The sequence below is a fragment of the Salvelinus sp. IW2-2015 genome, linkage group LG20, assembly GCF_002910315.2.
Source record: "Salvelinus sp. IW2-2015 linkage group LG20, ASM291031v2, whole genome shotgun sequence".
NCBI classification, from domain to species: domain Eukaryota; kingdom Metazoa; phylum Chordata; class Actinopteri; order Salmoniformes; family Salmonidae; genus Salvelinus; species Salvelinus sp. IW2-2015.
In genome coordinates this window covers 58,832,716-58,851,570 of record NC_036860.1, presented here as the reverse complement: position 1 = coordinate 58,851,570, position 18,855 = coordinate 58,832,716, and the positions used below count along the sequence as shown (strand labels likewise).

The window sequence follows — 18,855 nt, the reverse complement described above, 5'->3', positions numbered from 1 at the left end:
ATCCTAACATCACTTTGTCGGGCAAAGACTCAACATCAAAACTCAAAGGAACAGACTCTTCTGTTTCACCACTCACGCCACCCTATCTGCGTCGCACCAAACGACGAGCATCACAAATACCTGGAATCTTCCCCTTCAGTTGGTCAACGTTCCCATTTACAGCTACTCCAGTAATCATTCCTTTCAATGGTGCCCTTTTCTTGAGAGCAAAACAATTCACATCTCTTCCCCCCATTCATTTAACATGGAGCACCTGCTCCCTCTGACCAGCAGAAACACAAACAATTATCACAAGACCACTTCTGGCTACCCTCACCGATTCCACAGCACCCAACTTGCACCAAGGGTCAGGATAAACAGAGTTGGGTGCTGTGGAATTGGTGAGGGTAACCAGAAGTGGTCTTGTGATAATTGTTTGTGTTTCTACTGGTCAGAGGGAGCAGGCGCTCCGCGTTAAATTAATGGGGGTAAGAGATGTGAATTGTGGTTTCAGGGTGGATCAAAACAGAGTTGGGTACTGTGGAATTGGTTGATGAATGGATCAGCCAAAAGGCAAGGGTCCACCTTTTCCAAAAACATCACTCCTACTGTCACAGAATCATCTTCATCCTGACCCTTGGTGCAAGCCTCGGGCTCCGAGAACTTCACCACATCTGCCACCTCCGATACTTCGCCCTCATTCACTTCCATTTCTCCTCCTGTCTTCAGCTCACTCTGCTTACAGTTTCTACCATTCTTGTTTAAACAAACCATCTCCCTTTTCCCTACCCTTTTTAACCGACTCAAGCTCACCCTCTTCCTCCCTCTCTCTCTTAGACCTCCTCTGCCTCTCTTTTACCCTCCATTCCTCCTCCGTATTACAAGTATACGTCTCCTTATGATAATACTGCACTTCTGACATGATTATTGTTCTTGCCTTCTCAAGTGATGCCATTTAATCAGCTGTCACAATATCTGTACAATCAGCACAAAAACAATCTAAATAAAGGCACACGTTTGTTGTAAGCAAGATTCATTGTGTATTGTTCCAAAATAATCCTCTTTCGCTATATCTTGGATTAATACTGTTTGAACATCTACTTTGTTTTCATCTGACATTTTATTTGAAGCTGCAGACCAATGCAGATTCTGAGGCAAGTAGAATGTCAGTGTTGACCATCAAAGTACCAGTTGTCCTGCCAAACAAAAAATGAAACAAAGTGTTTATCTAGCACTTGACACAATAAAAGGTGGTACAGACAGAGCCATTGATATGGAGATATGTGGTCTGGTGTCTCTCTATTTGAACCCCACGGGGGCGTCATAGTCAACCCCTTCTTTCATCTGGGAGAAGCGGGCTTTGAAAGAGGATTTCCCATCTACAGCCCAACTCGCCAATTTAGTTCGTTTGCAAACTGTGATCGCTGCTCAATCATCTGTTCTCCTGCACATCGCCTTGCGCACCATGGTATCTCATTTACCCGCACCTATGGCAGTCAATGGTCATTGCTTGATGTGTTTATTCTGTGACAAAATACCAATGGAATATGAGAGTCCATAGCAACACAGGGCTGTTCGAACCCGTAAAGCGAGGCGTCGAGCCCACAGGTGAGGAAAACTTTAAGATCAAGTTCGGAACCTCTCAGCAGCGTTGTGGTTTGTTTTTAAGTTATTCAGGCATTGAAAATGAATGGGTTACGTCGAATAATAGTCTGGGGATATTCTGCATGGGCGATAGAGTTGTGTGTAACACAATTACGTACGAGAATTTAGCAAATTGACTGGTATACCCGACTATGATTAACGGACGCATTAACCCGAATTATTTTATAGACATACACAGCCCCCATACAAACCCTGAATTGTGCAGTGGTGTAAAGTGCTTAAGTAAAAATACTATAAAGTACTACTTAGGTAGTTTTTTGGGGTTATCTGTACTTTACTATTTATATTTTTGACAACTTTTACTTTTACTTCACTACATTCCTATAGAAAATAATGTACTTTTTACTCCATACATTTTCCCTGACACCCAGAAGTATTCGTTACATTTTGAATGCTTAGCAGGACAGAAAATTGTCCAGTTCGCACAGTTCTCAATAGAACATGGCTGGTCCTTACTGCCTCTGATCTGGCGGACTCACTTAACACAAATGCTTTGTTTTTAAATTATGTCTGAGTGTTGGAGTGTGACCATGGCTATCCGTAAATTTAAAAACAACTAGAACATTGTGCAATCTGGTTTGCTTAATATAAAGAATTTTAAATTATTAGTACTTTTACTTTTGATACTTAAGTATATTTTAAACCAAATACTTTTAGACTTTTACTCAAGTAGTATTTTAATGGGTGACTTTCAATTTCAGTTGAGTCATTTTCTATTAAGGTATCTTTACTTTTACACAAGTATGAAAATCGAGTACTTTTTCCACCACTGTAATTGTATATGCTAATGATTTTATTTTTTATTACTAATTAATGCATGTTATAATCGAGATAGCAATTATCTAGCAATTATTATTATGTGTTCATGGTTATGATAGGGTAGCTAATTTGATTGTGAACAGAGTAGTGTTGGGGAGTAGTGAAATCAGTGGTGGAAAAGGTACCCAATTTTCATACTTGAGTACAAGTAAAGATACCTTAATAGAACATGACTCAAGTAAAAGTGAACGTCTCCCAGTAAAATACTACTTGAGTAAAAGTCTAAAAGTACCTGGTTTTGTTTTTTAAAGTATCTTTAGTTAAGTAAACGTATATTTTTCTTAAGGGTAGCTTTAGTGTAGATTAACTTCTTCCAGTCTAAAGTAATTGGTAGCTTGGTAAACTATATTTTCAGAGTAACTTCCCCAAAACTGGAACAGAGCTGTATCATATTAAATTTGCTCTTTTTGTGCATATTTTTGTCCATTCTAGTGCACTATTTTAACCCAGTTTTCATACTTAACTGGCAAAGAACAGTTTATTGTCCATAGTTTAAAATTACAGTTGATTGCTTGATGGTGATATGACATTGGCAAATCTAAGTGCTTGTAGGCTATATCAAAATAATAGTAGGCTTATAAATTGTAATGATATTAATAGAAGTCTTTCAGAACCAAAGAGCACTTTTGAATCTAAATAATGTTTTTCGAAATTAATATTCCATTAACATCAGATATGAATTCTTCCTTCCTTGTTACTTCATCACCCTTTAGAAACAGTAGCCTATCACACACTGGGTTGGTTTATAGTCTAACACCTTGTTGGGTTTTATAGTGTAACACCTTGTGGATTTCATTTGAGCAGAGATCAGGTTGGCTGTCCACAGTTCAACTAACACCCCTGTTCTAAATGGAGGTAAAAAGAGAGGAGAAAGTACAGAACATCCATTTAACAGCACAGAGTACACACGCTCTCTCTATCACACACACATTTTTAAAAACATTTTAGTCATTTAGCAGACACTCTTATCCAGAGTGACTTACAGAAACAATTAGGCTTAAGTGCCTTGCTCAAGGGCAGATCGACCGAATTTTCACCTTGTAAGCTCAAGGATTCAAACCATCGACCTTTCGGTTACTTTGCCCTGGCCCAACACTCTAAGCGCTAGGCTACCTGCCACCCCTACACACGCATGCACGTGCACGTGCACACACACCCCTTTCACTGCTCTCTCTGGGGTCAGATTATCATCTCCTGCCTCTTTGAAATATATTACCAAAACAGAGGTCAGCTGCTACCAGGTCCACAGTTTGTTTAGGAGAGCTCCAGTGATTATGTAACGTTACCCTCCAGGAGGAATGCTTATCCTGTAGCCAATCCTGTTTCATTTAATTTCATTCATTTCCAAGGCATCATGTATAGCCTTGCTGAAATACCTTCAAGAGGATGTTTGCCTGTGTAGGAACAGTTATCTGATTAGGAACTTTGCTCTTTCTCTTAATTAAGGCACCAGCAGACATAATCAGGACGATAGTAACTAGGCTATAGATATAGCGCTGTGCCTTCCAGGTGGCTGCACATAGTGTTATGAGTCTCTGTCTCTGCTGGTGCTCCAGTGTAGCATACCACACCCATAGGATTCTGCTACGACTTTATTTTTGTTTCCTTCTGTTTCAGGTTGCTTTGACTTCCAAGCTCCACTTTTGACAAAGTGAAATTCTCCTATCTCCCTTACAGGAAAAACCACATGATTTAACAAGTGGAAAATCACATGATTTCATGTGAAATTTCACATGTGAAATCACGTGAAAACTTGTTTTTGGAACACTTGACATAGCTTTAGTCACAGTCAATAGCCCAAGCATCTAGAAATCATTGATATTGACAGTACTGCCATATGGTGCATTGAGAGAATGGAGATTCAGTCAGTTCCCACCAAATAAAGGGAAAACCACATCCACAGCAACCTGATGGTAGCAAATAGCTGTTTTATTCCATGGTGCCTGGTGTGTCTGTGTTCATTCTCTGGTTACCCCCATCACAGCCTGTCACAACTCCTCTGAGTGTCCCTGCATGGTCAATTACTCCTTCAGAGATCATTACAGTCATCTAAGTAGCTCAATTCATGAAATATATTTCTTTGCACGGAACGAATGTCCGGGTTTGCGTCTTGTCCCTGTTGTTGGTGTGCTTCGCGTGTGAAATTGTCTCCCTGAGCACATGGAAAAGTTAAAGTCATCTTTATAATGTTGTTTATAGAGAAATTGAGAGCCTTTGAAATGCTCGCCATTATTTGAAAAGATGACACCATAGTGTTACTGTAGAGAAGTACAATTAGTCAGCCATTAGAGGAACAGTCCCAAAACATACATAGAACGTATGGTACATAGAACACACTGTCCAACCTACTGTTACAGTTACTATCAACCCACTGTTACAGTTACTACGCAACCCCCACTGTACAGTTACTACCAACCCACTGTTACAGTTTACTACCAACCCACTGTTACAGTTACTACCAACCCACTGTTACAGTTACTATCAACCTACTGTTACAGTTACTATCAACCTACTGTTACAGTTACTATCAACCCACTGTTACAGTTACTACCAACCCACTGTTACAGTTACTATCAACCCACTGTTACAGTTACTACAACCTACTGTTACAGTTACCATCAACACTGTTACAGTTACTATCAATCTACTGTTACAGTTACTATCAACCTACTGTTACAGTTACTATCAACCCACTGTTACAGTTACTATCAATCTACTGTTACAGTTACTATCAACCTACTGTTACAGTTACTATCAACCTACTGTTACAGTTACTATCAACCTACTGTTACAGTTACTATCAACCCACTGTTACAGTTACTATCAACCTACTGTTACAGTTACTATCAGCCCACTGTTACAGTTACTATCAATCCACTGTTACAGTTACTATCAATCTACTGTTAGAGTTACTATCAACCTACTGTTACAGTTACTATCATCTACTGTTACAGTTACTATCAACCTACTGTTACAGTTACTATCAACCCACTGTTACAGTTACTATCAACCTACTGTTACAGTTAATATCAACCTACTGTTACAGTTAATCAACCTACGTTACAGTTACTATCAACCCACTGTTACAGTTACTATCAACCCACTGTTACAGTTACTATCAACCCACTGTTACAGTTACTATCAACCTACTGTTACAGTTACTATCAACCTACTGTTACAGTTACTATCAACCTACTGTTACAGTTACTATCAACACTCTGTTACAGTTACTATCAACCCACTGTTACAGTTACTATCAACCTACTGTTACAGTTACTATCAATCTACTGTTACAGTTACTATCAATCTACTGTTACAGTTAATATCAACCTACTGTTACAGTTACTATCAACCCACTGTTACAGTTACTATCAACCTACTGTTACAGTTACTATCAACCCACTGTTACAGTTACTATCTACCTACTTTTACAGTTACTATCAACCTACGTTACAGTTACTCTCAACCCACTGTTACAGTTACTATCAACCTACTGTTACAGTTACTATCAACCCACTGTTACAGTTACTATCTACCTACTGTTACAGTTACTATCAATCTACTGTTACAGTTACTATCAACCTACTGTTACAGTTACTATCAACCCACTGTTACAGTTAATATCAACCTATGTTACAGTTAATATCAACCTACTGTTACAGTTACTATCAACCCACTGTTACAGTTACTATCAATCTACTGTTACAGTTACTATCAACTCACTGTTACAGTTACTATCAACCTACTGTTACAGTTACTACAACCCACTGTTACAGTTACTATCAATCTACTGTTACAGTTACTATCAATCTACTGTTACAGTTACTATCAACCCACTGTTACAGTTACTATCAACCTACTGTTACAGTTACTATCAATCTACTGTTACAGTTACTATCACCCTACTGTTGCAGTTACTATCAACCCATGTTACAGTACTATCAACCTACTGTTACTGTTACTATCAATCTACTGTTACAGTTACTATCAACCTACTGTTACAGTTACTATCAATCTACTGTTCAGTACTATCAACCCACTGTTACAGTTACTATCAACCTACTGTACAGTTACTATCAACTACTGTTACAGTTACTATCAACTACTTATACAGTTACTATCAATCTACTGTTACAGTTACTATCAATCTACTGTTACAGTTACTATCAACCTACTGTTACAGTTACTATCAACCTACTGTTACAGTTACTATCAACCCACTTGTACAGTTACTATCCACTTACTGTTGCAGTTACTACAGTCTACTGTTACAGTTACTATCAACCCACTGTTACAGTTACTATCAGTCCACTGTTACAGTTACTATCAACCCATGTTACAGTTACTATCAGTCTACTGTTACAGTACTATCAACCTACTGTTGCAGTTACTATCAATCCACTGTTACAGTTACTATCAGTCTACTGTTACAGTTACTATCTACCTACTGTTACATTACTATCAACCTACTGTTGCATTACTATCAACCTACTGTTACAGTTACTATCAACCTACTGTTACAGTTACTATCAGTCTACTGTTACATTACTATCAACCTACTGTTACAGTTACTATCAGTCTACTGTTACAGTTACTATCAACCTACTGTTACAGTTACTATCAACCTACTGGTACAGTTACTATCAACCCACTGTTACAGCTACTATCAACCTACTGTTCAGTTACTATCAATCTACTGTTACAGTTACTATCAACCCACTGTTACAGTTACTATCAACCCACTGTTACAGTTACTATCAACCTACTGTTACAGTTACTATCAACCCACTGTTACAGTTACTATCACCCTACTGTTACAGTTACTATCAGTCTACTGTTACAGTTACTATCAACCTACTGTTACATTACTATCAGTCTACTGTTACAGTTACTATCAACCACTGTTACAGTTACTATCAACCCACTGTACAGTTACTATCAACCTACTGTTTACAGTTACTATCAACCCACTGTTACAGTTACTATCACCCTACTGTTACAGTTACTATCAGTCTACTGTTACAGTTACTATCAACCCACTGTTACAGTTACTATCCACTTACTGTTGCAGTTACTATCAGTCTACTGTTACAGTTACTATCAACCCACTGTTACAGTTACTATCACTCCACTGTTACAGTTACTATCAACCCACTGTTACAGTTACTATCAGTCTACTGTTACAGTTACTATCAACCCACTGTTACAGTTACTATCAGTCCACTGTTACAGTTACTATCAACCCACTTTTACAGTTACTATCAGTCTACTGTTACAGTTACTATCAACCTACTGTTGCAGTTACTATCAATCCACTGTTACAGTTACTATCAGTCTACTGTTACAGTTACTATCAACCTACTGTTACAGTTACATCAACCTACTGGTACAGTTACTATCAACCCACTGTTACAGCTACTATCAAACTACTGTTGCAGTTACTATCAACCCACTGTTACAGTTACTATCAACCCACTGTTACATTTACTATCAACCTACTGTTACAGTTACTATCAACCCACTGTTACAGTTACTATCACCCTACTGTTACAGTTACTATCAGTCCACTGTTACAGTTACTATCAACCCACTGTTACAGTTACTATCAGTCTACTGTTACAGTTACTATCAACCTACTGTTGCAGTTACTATCAATCCACTGTTACAGTTACTATACGTCTACTGTTACAGTTACTATCTACCTACTGTTACAGTTACTATCAATCTACTGTTACAGTACTATCAGTCTACTGTTACAGTTACTATCAACCTACTGTTGCAGTTACTATCAACCTACTGTTACAGTTACTATCAACCTACTGTACAGTTACTATCAGTCTACTGTTACAGTTACTATCAACCTACTGTTACAGTTACTATCAACCTACTGGTACAGTTACTATCAACCCACTGTTACAGCTACTATCAACCTACTGTTGCAGTTACTATCAACCTAATGTTACAGTTACTATCAACCCACTGTTACAGTTACTATCAACCCACTGTTACAGTTACTATCAACCTACTGTTACAGTTACTATCAACCCACTGTTACAGTTACTATCACCCTACTGTTACAGTTACTATCAGTCTACTGTTACAGTTACTATCAACCTACTGTTACAGTTACTATCAATCTACTGTTACAGTTACTATCAACCCACTGTTACAGTTACTATCAACCCACTGTTACAGTTACTATCAACCTACTGTTACAGTTACTATCAACCCACTGTTACAGTTACTATCACCCTACTGTTACAGTTACTATCAGTCTACTGTTACAGTTACTATCAACCTACTGTTACAGTTACTATCAGTCTACTGTTACAGTACTATCAACCTACTGTTACAGTTACTATCAACCCACTGTTACAGTTACTATCAACCTACTGTTACAGTTACTATCAACCCACTGTTACATACTATCACCCTACTGTTACAGTTACTATCAGTCTACTGTTACAGTTACTATCAACCCACTGTTACAGTTACTATCCACTTACTGTTGCAGTTACTATCAGTCTACTGCTTTACAGTTACTATCAACCCACTGTTACAGTTACTACAGTCTACTGTTACAGTTACTATCTACCTACTGTTACAGTTACTATCAATCTACTGTTACAGTTACTATCAACCTACTGTTACAGTTACTATCAACCTACTGGTACAGTTACTATCAACCCACTGTTACAGCTACTATCAACCTACTGTTGCAGTTACTATCAACCCACTGTTACAGTTACTATCAACCCACTGTTACATTTACTATCAACCTACTGTTACAGTTACTATCAACCCACGTTACAGTTACTATCACCCTACTGTTACAGTTACTATCAGTCCACTGTTACAGTTACTATCAACCCACTGTTACAGTTACTATCAGTCTACTGTTACAGTTACTATCAACCTACTGTTGCAGTTACTATCAATCCCGTTACAGTTACTATCAGTCTACTGTTACAGTTACTATCTACCTACTGTTACAGTTACTATCAATCTACTGTTACAGTTACTATCAGTCTACTGTTACAGTTACTATCAACCTACTGTTGCAGTTACTATCAACCTACTGTTACAGTTACTATCAACCTACTGTTACAGTTACTATCAGTCTACTGTTACAGTTACTATCAACCTACTGTTACAGTTACTATCAACCTACTGGTACAGTTACTATCAACCCACTGTTACAGCTACTATCAACCTACTGTTGCAGTTACTATCAACCTAATGTTACAGTACTATCAACCCACTGTTACAGTTACTATCAACCCACTGTTACAGTTACTATCAAAACCGTACTACTGTTACAGTTACTATCACCCACTGTTACAGTTACCTATCAACCTACTGTTACAGTTACTATCAGATCTTACTGTTACAGTTACTATCAACCTACTGTTACAGTTACTATCAACCCACTGTTACAGTTACTATCAATCTATTGTTACAGTTACTTACTCTTATTGTAATAAACTACTGTGGCTGAGATTATAGCATAGCTACATTATATATTCTATAATTTAAAATAAAATAAATGAAACAAATTGTGGCATGTGGTCAGTGGAGGTGCATCAAAAATGAATCAGTTTGCCTGTTGAAGAGCCACACGGTAAAGACAGCTAGTGTGGGAAGGTGTCAGATCTGATTATGCGAGCAGAATTTGTCAGAACTGTTTGTTATTCCTCCACTAATGTTATGTAATGTACTGTACTGTTATTCAAGTAATCTGTTTTAGTCCTTCTCAATAACTCTGAATTGTGATGGTGGCAGGTGTTTAACATATCAGGGATCTCTGATTTAGTTATTTTGATTCTCTAGGAGCTCATATATATCAGTTCTTGAACAAACTTTGTAAGTATGCTTTTTCTAAAATTCCCTTCAATTTCTCTTCAGGCTTGTCTGTCTGAGTTAAACTCGGCTCCTTGGCTGAATTTGTTGGGACAAAAGTATGCCCTGAACACACTGGAAAGTGAAATGCCCAGATTTGGAATCCTTTATTTTTTTTCTGGGACCACGGATGAAAATGAACAAAAGGCAACAAGTGTTATTTTCATGTATTTTAGCAGTAAACTATTTTATTTTATTTATCCATTACCAGTTGAACTACACTGAGTGTACTAAACATTAAGAACACCTGCTCTTTCCATGACATAGACTGACCAGGTGAATCCAGGTGAAAGCTATGATCCCTTATTGAACTCATTATTCGGAAGGTGTTCCTAATGTTTGGTATACTCAGTGTATATTACACTTTTCAAAGACTAGCAACGTGCTTTTCAATAAAATGTCTGTTAGTGTTTTCTGGAATGTATTGGTTGTGGATATGATAGGAGGAACCTCACCCATTGAGCAACGAGAGCACTACAGTGGTGTCATGGAGGAGTCCAAGCCACCAGTGGCCAGATTTGACCCTCCTTCTCCTCGCATGTAAATCCACCGCATGCCAGACCTCTTAAAGCAAGATTTGTGCAATTATGTGTGAAGTTGTTTTGGAGTATCTACTTGCAAATTATTTATATGGTGGCACTGGTAAATTAATTGGGATTCATTCAAGGCTTTTACAGTAAGTTTTATTTGTATTCATGGCATGATCATCTGCAAATATCTTGGTTCTTGTAATTGCAAGGATGGCAGTTATTTCACAGGATTGCAGTGCTTTGGATAGATTCTGCTTGACATTCCTGTTCTAAACTATTGTAGTGCATTGCTGAGGACCTGACTCCGACAAGCTATTCATTTCAATGGCTTCAGACTGTTTTTATGCTCGAACATGACTGTTTCTTTGCCTCAAAGCCTTGGAATGAGAAGTTAATATACTTCTCTGAAGTATTTGATCACAAAAGAAAAGCCTTACATGAATAAAATTCCCAGAGAGAGTGTTTAGAGGACTCAATGTGAGCATTGTGAAATAGACTGTGATGCCATCGCCAAGTCAAGTGTTTATGTTCCTGGAATGCGTCTTCTCTTTGTAAAATGTGTACTTCATGTTCCAGTTTAGGATTAAGGATAACTAGATCTCAAACTGTGATTTGTGAAGACAGTGTCAAATTATTGTATATTTATTTACCTACATTTTTTTTATACAACTCTTGGAATGCTATAGAATGACAGTCATTCCAATGTGATTACATGTTTATAAATGTAACTTGTGAGGATATAATTGCTCTGGAATGGTCCATCATTCCATCAGAAGCTGTCAGACTGTCATGCCACTCTGAGGCTGCAAAATTCATGGAGAACTGAAGCCTGGCAGATTATGGAGAAATCCAATATGGGAGGCATGCCTTTGTTTTGAAGAGCTGTGCTTAAGAGTGTGATCTCCATTGGAATGAGGAGTCTTCTAGAATGGTATACACCTCAGTTCTCTCATGTATTTACCCACTTGGATCTCAGCATACTCCCACCTCACTCTCACTCTCCGCATGTATTTATCCAGCAGGGGCTCCAGGCAGAGCACTCCTGTGTGATTTGGACCCACTGCTCCCTCTCCGGAGGCTGAGGTGTGATTTGGCCACAGAGGACTCCATGTTAATAATAATGTGCCAAAACTCGTCTCCCTTCCTCGTGTTGTGTAGGGGAACCTTCCTGTTTAACTAAACTCCCTGTCTGAAAGATGACACATTTATGTTCGGAAATTCAGACACCTCTAGAGAAATAGTGTGTCAAAGAAAATGGTGGCGTTGTCTAAAAGCTTTCTCTGCTCTCTTTTATGTGATTAAATACAGATCGAGCAGATATTTTGTTATTCCATTGGCTGTGTGGGTTGTGTTTGTTCTGTAAGGTGTGTGTGTGTGGGTGCACAGTACGCACGTGTGCTTGTGTGTCTGTGTGTGCTGTCATGCCCCTAAGCTTTGTGTGGAGGGGAGATTTGTGGGTCATAAGCACGCTGTGCAGATACATGCAACCACTGCCCTCTATTTGCTCTGTCACTATTGTTTTGTTAAAGTCTGAGGGATCCAGACCCTGGATTCAAGCCCTTCTCAGACTGTACTGGTTATCTATTGTAGCTGTCCTATCTCAAGTCTGCTTCAAGGAAGTTTACTTGTGGTAAGAAAACCGTTGGCCAAACGTTGACCATAGACAGGGATTATCAACTATGTTGACATAGGGACCATGATACTGTAACATGAGGTAAACCTCACACACTTTAGATATGGTGGGTTATGACATGAACTTTATAACTGTTTGCTATAAGACAACACCACTTTCCTGGACTTCTGAGTTAATAATATTCACGACTGATAAAGAAGTCCTCTAAACAGCCATTGTTACATGCGTACGAGACAGGTTTAGAGTGGGTAACATTACCATCATACAGGATTAGAGCTGTAGACTTTAATAATTCACAGTGTTAGTATTGGAGCTGTGATGAATGGGCCTGGTTGTGTTTGTCCTCAGGGCCACAGCATTTTGTGTGGAGGACTCTCCTCTAGCGAACTCCATGCAGATGAACAGTGATGGCCACAGAATCACACCCACCTGAACAGTAAGAACACGCAGTGGAACATGTGATGATCAACATTAAACATCTAAAGGCCACTCAGAAAATTATATTTTTTTTAATGAAAGGTCTTCATTTATACATGTTATGATTGAGTTGTGCTTGTATCTAATGCATTACTGTATTCATTAGTCACATTTGAAATGATGTGATGATGATGAACTCAATAACCATCATTGTTTGATTGTGTAGTTCAGTCGAGGAAGTGGCAAACACGGAGCAAGTGCTGAACTCGCTGGAGAGGATCATTCTCACCATCTTCCTCACCATCATCATCATCATGACTGTTCTGGGGAACCTGCTGGTGATGGTGGCGCTCTGCAAGGACAGACAGCTACGGTAAGCACACTTCCTGTTTACATGTAAGTCCCATTCTTTCAAATAAAAGTGGTCAGAGGAAAACATGTGGTTTTTACCACAGAAGCTAGGTTTCCATCCAATTGACAATAGATTTTCATGCAAATATTCTAAAATCAGGATAAAAACATATGCGCATTTTCCCACCAGAGATGTGTTTCCATTTGTATCTTATTGCCGATTTATTTTATTTAACCTTTATTTAACTAGGTAAGTCAGTTAAGAACAAATTCTTATTTACAATGACGGCCTACCCCGGTCGAACCTTAACCCGGACGACGCTGTGCCAATTGTGCGCCATTCCCAATCATGGCCGGTTGTGATATAGCCCAGGATTGAACCAGGGTCTCTAGGGATGCTTCTAGCACTGAGATGCAGTGCCTTAGACCGCTGCGCCACTCGGGAGCCCAAAAAGGCTGTGCGTGATGATGTAGTGCACATAAAAATACTGTTAAATTCCCATGTACCGGATAAAAACTACAAGTTAAATGGCATTTTCAACTTTACTGATGGTTTTCTCATGAAAAATGTTGCTTTATATAGTGAGTGTGCCCACTCTGGGTTTGGCACGTGTGCTCTAGCCAACAGCGCACAGGGTACAGATTGAATGCTGTTGGCTAGAGCGCACGTATAGTTTACATGCTGAGATTATTATCAAGCTCATCACGTGCACTTTCACCACCCTGTGAAGTTCATCATCATTTATTTAATCTTAATGCGTTTGAGCCAATCGTGTTGGGCCAATTGTGTTGTGACAGGGTAGGGGTGGTATACAGAAGATATCCCTATTTGGTAAAAGACCAAGTCCATATTATGGCAAGAACAACTCAAATAAGCAAAGGGAAACGACAGTCCATCATTACTTTAGAGGACATGAAAGTCAGTCAATACGGAAAATTTCAAGACCTTTCTTCAAGTGCAGTCGCAAAAACCATCAAGTGTTATGATGAAACTGTCTCTCATGAAGACTGCCACAGGAACGGAAGACCCAGAGTTACTTTTGCTGCAGGGGATAAGTTCATTAGAGTTACCAGCCCCAGATATCGTCAATTAACTGCACCTCAGATTGCAGCCCAAATAAATGCTTCACAGAGTTCAAGTAAGAAACACATCTTAACATTAACTGTTCAGAGGAGACTGCGTGAATCAGGCCGTCATGGTTGAATTGCTGCAAATAAACCACTACTAAAGGACACTAATAAGAAGAAGAGACTTGCTTGGGCCAAGAAATACGAGCAATGACCCAAAAACACACATACAGGCTGTGTAAGGGCTATTTGACCAAGAAGGAGAGTGATGGAGTGCTGCATCAGATAACCTGGCCTCCACAATCACCCGACCTCAACCCAATTGAGATGGTTTGGGATGAGTTGGACAGCAGAGTGAAGGAAAAGCAGCCAACAAGTGCTCAGCATATGTGGGAACTTCTTCAAGACTGTTGGAAAAGCATTCTAGGTGACTACCTCATGAAGCTGGTTGAGAGAATGCCAAGCGTGTGCAAAGCTGTCAAAGGGGGGCTACTTTGAAGAATCTAAAATAAAAAATATGTTTTGATTTGTTTAACACTCTTTGGTTACTACATGATTCCATATGTGTTATTTCATAGTTTTGATGTCTTCACTATTATTCTACAATATAAAAAATAGTAAAAATAAACCCTTGAATGATTAGGTGTGTCCAAACTTTTGACTGGTACTGTATATGAAATGATGTACCAAAACATTATTGATCAGAATTCAATTGAAGTAGGACGTGTGATGGACAGACTGATGAACAGGCCACTTCCTAGCTATTTGGCGACAAACTAAGTAGCTGTTTTTACATCCGGCACTGGCATCCTTTCTGTCATGTTTTATGTTTAGCGATATAGTATTAAAGGGTAATTAGAGAGAAAAAAGGTTTGTTCTGTCTTGTGCAGATCAGTTGACAATTCTAACAGATAACAAAAATATAATTATCTTTGCATTCAACTCACGTGCCTTTCTGGAAATAAATCTAAATGTTTTTGTCCCTCGTCTCACTCTAGGAAAAAGAAGACCAATTACTTCATAGTGTCTTTGGCGTTTGCAGACCTCCTGGTTGCTGTGGTTGTCATGCCGTTTGCAGCCATTGAGTTGACCACAAGTCAGTGGCGGTACGGGGAGATATTCTGTCTGGTTCGGACCTCACTGGACGTGCTGCTGACCACTGCATCTATCCTACACCTGTGCTGCATAGCACTGGACAGGTGAGCAATGAACATAGTGAAAAACATCCCTTTACTCATGTAAACATTTGTAAATATGTCAGCCAGCTATTGCAAACTTTTTCCACGCACCTATCCAATTCACCTTGATGCATCCGTTCAGCCTAATAGCCCTACGCCTCTGTTAACACCCAGCTGTATTAGAATTAGCATGTGTCTTGGATGGCCCTCTAGCACCTCTTTGTTGTTGTTCTTTGTCCATAGCATATGGCAGCCTGTCATGGCTGACAGATGAGCAGCTATGTTGTCTTGTCCTGCACCATACAGTGAAAAGCCACTGTAGTGAGTCACCTGCTAGCTCAGCCCCTCGCTCCAAACACAAAAATGATTTCTGCTTCTCCACAGGACCAATCATTCTTTTAGCTTCCCTGGGTGGAAATATGAGACATGAGTCATGACAAGAGGCCTGATTGGTCGTTAGAATTATAGTTATCTTTTTTAATGTAGCGTATGAAGTGATGAGTCACTGCTTGTCTTTCTTATCCACCTACACTGAGTGTACAAAACATTAGGAACACCTGCTCTTTCCATGACATAAACTGACCAGGTGAATCCAGGTGAAAGCTATGATCCCTTATTGATGTCACTTATTAAATCCACTTCAATCAGCGTAGATGAAGGGGAGGAGACAGGTAATTCTTTTAAATTTATAAGCCTTGAGACAATTGAGACATGGATTGTGTATGTGTGCCATTCATAGGGTGAATGGGCAAGACAAAAGATTTAAGTACCTTTGAACAGGATATGGTAGTAGGTGCAAGCCACACCGGATTGAGTGTGTCAAGAACCGCAACGCTTTTCACGCTCAGCAGTTTCTCGTGTGTAGCAAAAATTATCCACCACCCAAAGGACATCCAGCAAACTTGACACAACTGTGGAAGCGTTGGAGTCAACATGGGCCAGCATCCCTGTGGAACACTTTCGACACCTTGTAGAGTCCATGCTCTGACAAATTGAGACTGTTCTGAGGACAAAAGTGGGTGCAACTCAATATTTGGAAGGTGTTCTTAATATTTTGGACACTATACAAAGGGCTAAAGCCACCATACATGGTGAATTCAATAGAGGATGTCAACTTTGTTTATTATTTGGTTATGCAAGTCATGAGATTATTTTAAAGAATACGGAATTAGGAATGAGTCACCATTGGTAATATTTTGGTATGTACATATTAGGTAGATATTTGTGGCCTGTAGATAGAATTCAGAAAAACACCATCAATAGATAGTTTTTTTTTTTTTACCTCAGTTGAATCTATGATGTTGTGGATGTTGTTAGAATGTTGTTATAATGTTGTTATATTCTATTGATAGGTACTACGCAATCTGCTGCCAACCGCTGGTGTACAGGAATAAAATGACGCCCTTGAGAGTGGCCCTGATGCTGGGAGGATGCTGGGTCATCCCCTCCTTCATCTCCTTCCTTCCCATCATGCAAAGTTGGCACGCCATCGGCATAGAGGACATTGTAAGTCTATAAGCAGCTGTGTTCTTCCTGTCTGTCTGATGGTTCTACTACAGACAGTGGCTTGCTCTTTAGTCTTATTCATTACATCTAAATCCTTTTTATACTAAATCATTTTGTTGATCCTTGAAAATGTGAACAGGACACATGTTAAGTGAAGGACACATGGTTAAACCAACAAGCATAACATATTTCAAATTCATTGGATGGCGATGTAGTAGTCAGTTCAAGCATCATGCTCTTTGGGGAGAGCAAACTTACACAAGCCATTTTCTAGTTCTAAAAACAGCACTATGACTCATTGTTTCATCTTTGACACCTGAAAAAACGTCCCTCTGTCAAACTGATGTTTGTTTACAAATGTCAAATGACCCATATAAGTGCCTTCTTAGTGCACTCAATAATCGTAAGACTAAAGCCACTAATACCATTTACATAGACAGACATAAACACCAGGCATACAGCCTCTTGCTCTGAGACCTAAACACCGGAGTCAGTGCTGAGCACAATCCACAGCTACCAGTTTATGAACACAAATAATACGTCTACCTGTTCGAAGTTTGTTGTAAGAGAGTCAGGAAATGGACATTAGGCAGTCAGTCGTTGCACTCTCTCTATTTATATACTGTTGGTTGAATGAGAAACATGTGTGTAACTATTGCATATGTGGATGTGGATACTACAGAACGTGCATGCCTCTTCCTGTATGTGGATCGGCTTGTTAACGGATTGTTCTCTCTCTGCACGCTGCCTTCAGATAGAGCAGAGGAAGTTTAGCGGCAACAGCAACGAGACCAACTGTGTATTCGTGGTGAACCGTCCGTATGCTCTCATCTGCTCCACCGTGGCCTTCTACGTTCCTCTGAGCCTCATGGTCCTGGCCTACCAGCGCATCTACGTCACCGCCATGGGCCACGTGCGGCAGATTGGCACGCTGCAGCGGGCAGGCTCCGCCCCCTACTCGGCGCCCCCCCAGCACTACCTCAGCTCCGAGCAGCAGGGCTCCAGTCGCATGCGCATAGAGACCAAGGCTGCCAAGACCCTGGCTGTCATCATGGGCTGCTTCTGTCTCTGCTGGGCCCCCTTCTTCATCACCAACGTGGTGGACCCCTTCATCCACTACAGTGTGCCCTGGCAGATGTGGACCGCCTGGCTGTGGCTTGGCTATATTAACTCTGGCCTTAACCCCTTTCTCTACGCCTTCCTGAACCGGGCCTTCAGACGGGCCTTCCTCATGATACTGTGTTGTGGTGATGAGAGATACGTACGCCAGGGGAGCTATGGCCCCACCAGACACTACTCTGGATCTGTCAACGGGACCTCCATCGCGCTCAGGTAAGGAACTGATACTGGACCCCCCACCCATGTCCTCCCTTTTATCAACTAGCCCTGAATTAAGATCATTCTCTCTCAGGTACAGGTGCATCATCTTCTCTCAGGTAGGTGGGTTATGTGGAATATCTGTTGTCTAATCATACTTAAAATACATTTTTAAGACATTGACAAAAACGTTTGGGGTTTGGAGGGAAAATCTGGTTATTCTCCAACTCCCATCAGGGTAATCAAATAATTAATATTTAGATCAGATTTCGAGATGTTGGATATTAAATGTGTTGAATGTCTGTGTGTTATTTTAACATTTTTCTTAGTTATCCGTGGTTCAGCGCTGTTATGAGGTGTTTTTATTGTCAGAAGCTCAGTGTAGCTGGTGCATGAAGTAAGGCGCAGGAGAGAAAAATTTGTGAGCAACGTACTTTACTCAAACAATAAAGGCACAAGGTAAACAAATACACTTGACCAAAAACCAACGGTA

At 39.8% G+C, this 18,855-nt stretch overlaps 1 protein-coding gene across 1 annotated transcript; it reads left to right on the top strand.

Moving 5' to 3' along the window:
* The first annotated feature begins 1,399 nt into the window (after positions 1 to 1,399).
* LOC111980025 (5-hydroxytryptamine receptor 4-like) lies at positions 1,400 to 18,381 on the top strand. The gene is made up of 6 exons (XM_070449756.1): positions 1,400 to 1,587; positions 12,874 to 12,961; positions 13,169 to 13,315; positions 15,360 to 15,560; positions 16,892 to 17,045; positions 17,800 to 18,381. The coding sequence occupies exons 2-6, from the start codon at positions 12,933 to 12,935 to the stop codon at positions 18,379 to 18,381; spliced, it is 1,113 nt and encodes a 370-aa protein (XP_070305857.1). The 5' UTR covers positions 1,400 to 1,587; positions 12,874 to 12,932.
* The last annotated feature ends 474 nt before the right edge of the window (positions 18,382 to 18,855 follow it).

What these genes read in the sequence shown, in the direction of transcription:
- LOC111980025 (XM_070449756.1), top strand. Translation starts at nt 12,933, where the DNA reads ATGGCCACAGAATCACACCCACCTGAACA. An exon ending in GAATCACACCCACCTGAACA is followed by an intron (nt 12,962 to 13,168) that starts GTAAGAACACGC and finishes TTGATTGTGTAG; the next exon opens with TTCAGTCGAGGAAGTGGCAA. An exon ending in CCATCGGCATAGAGGACATT is followed by an intron (nt 17,046 to 17,799) that starts GTAAGTCTATAA and finishes CGCTGCCTTCAG; the next exon opens with ATAGAGCAGAGGAAGTTTAG.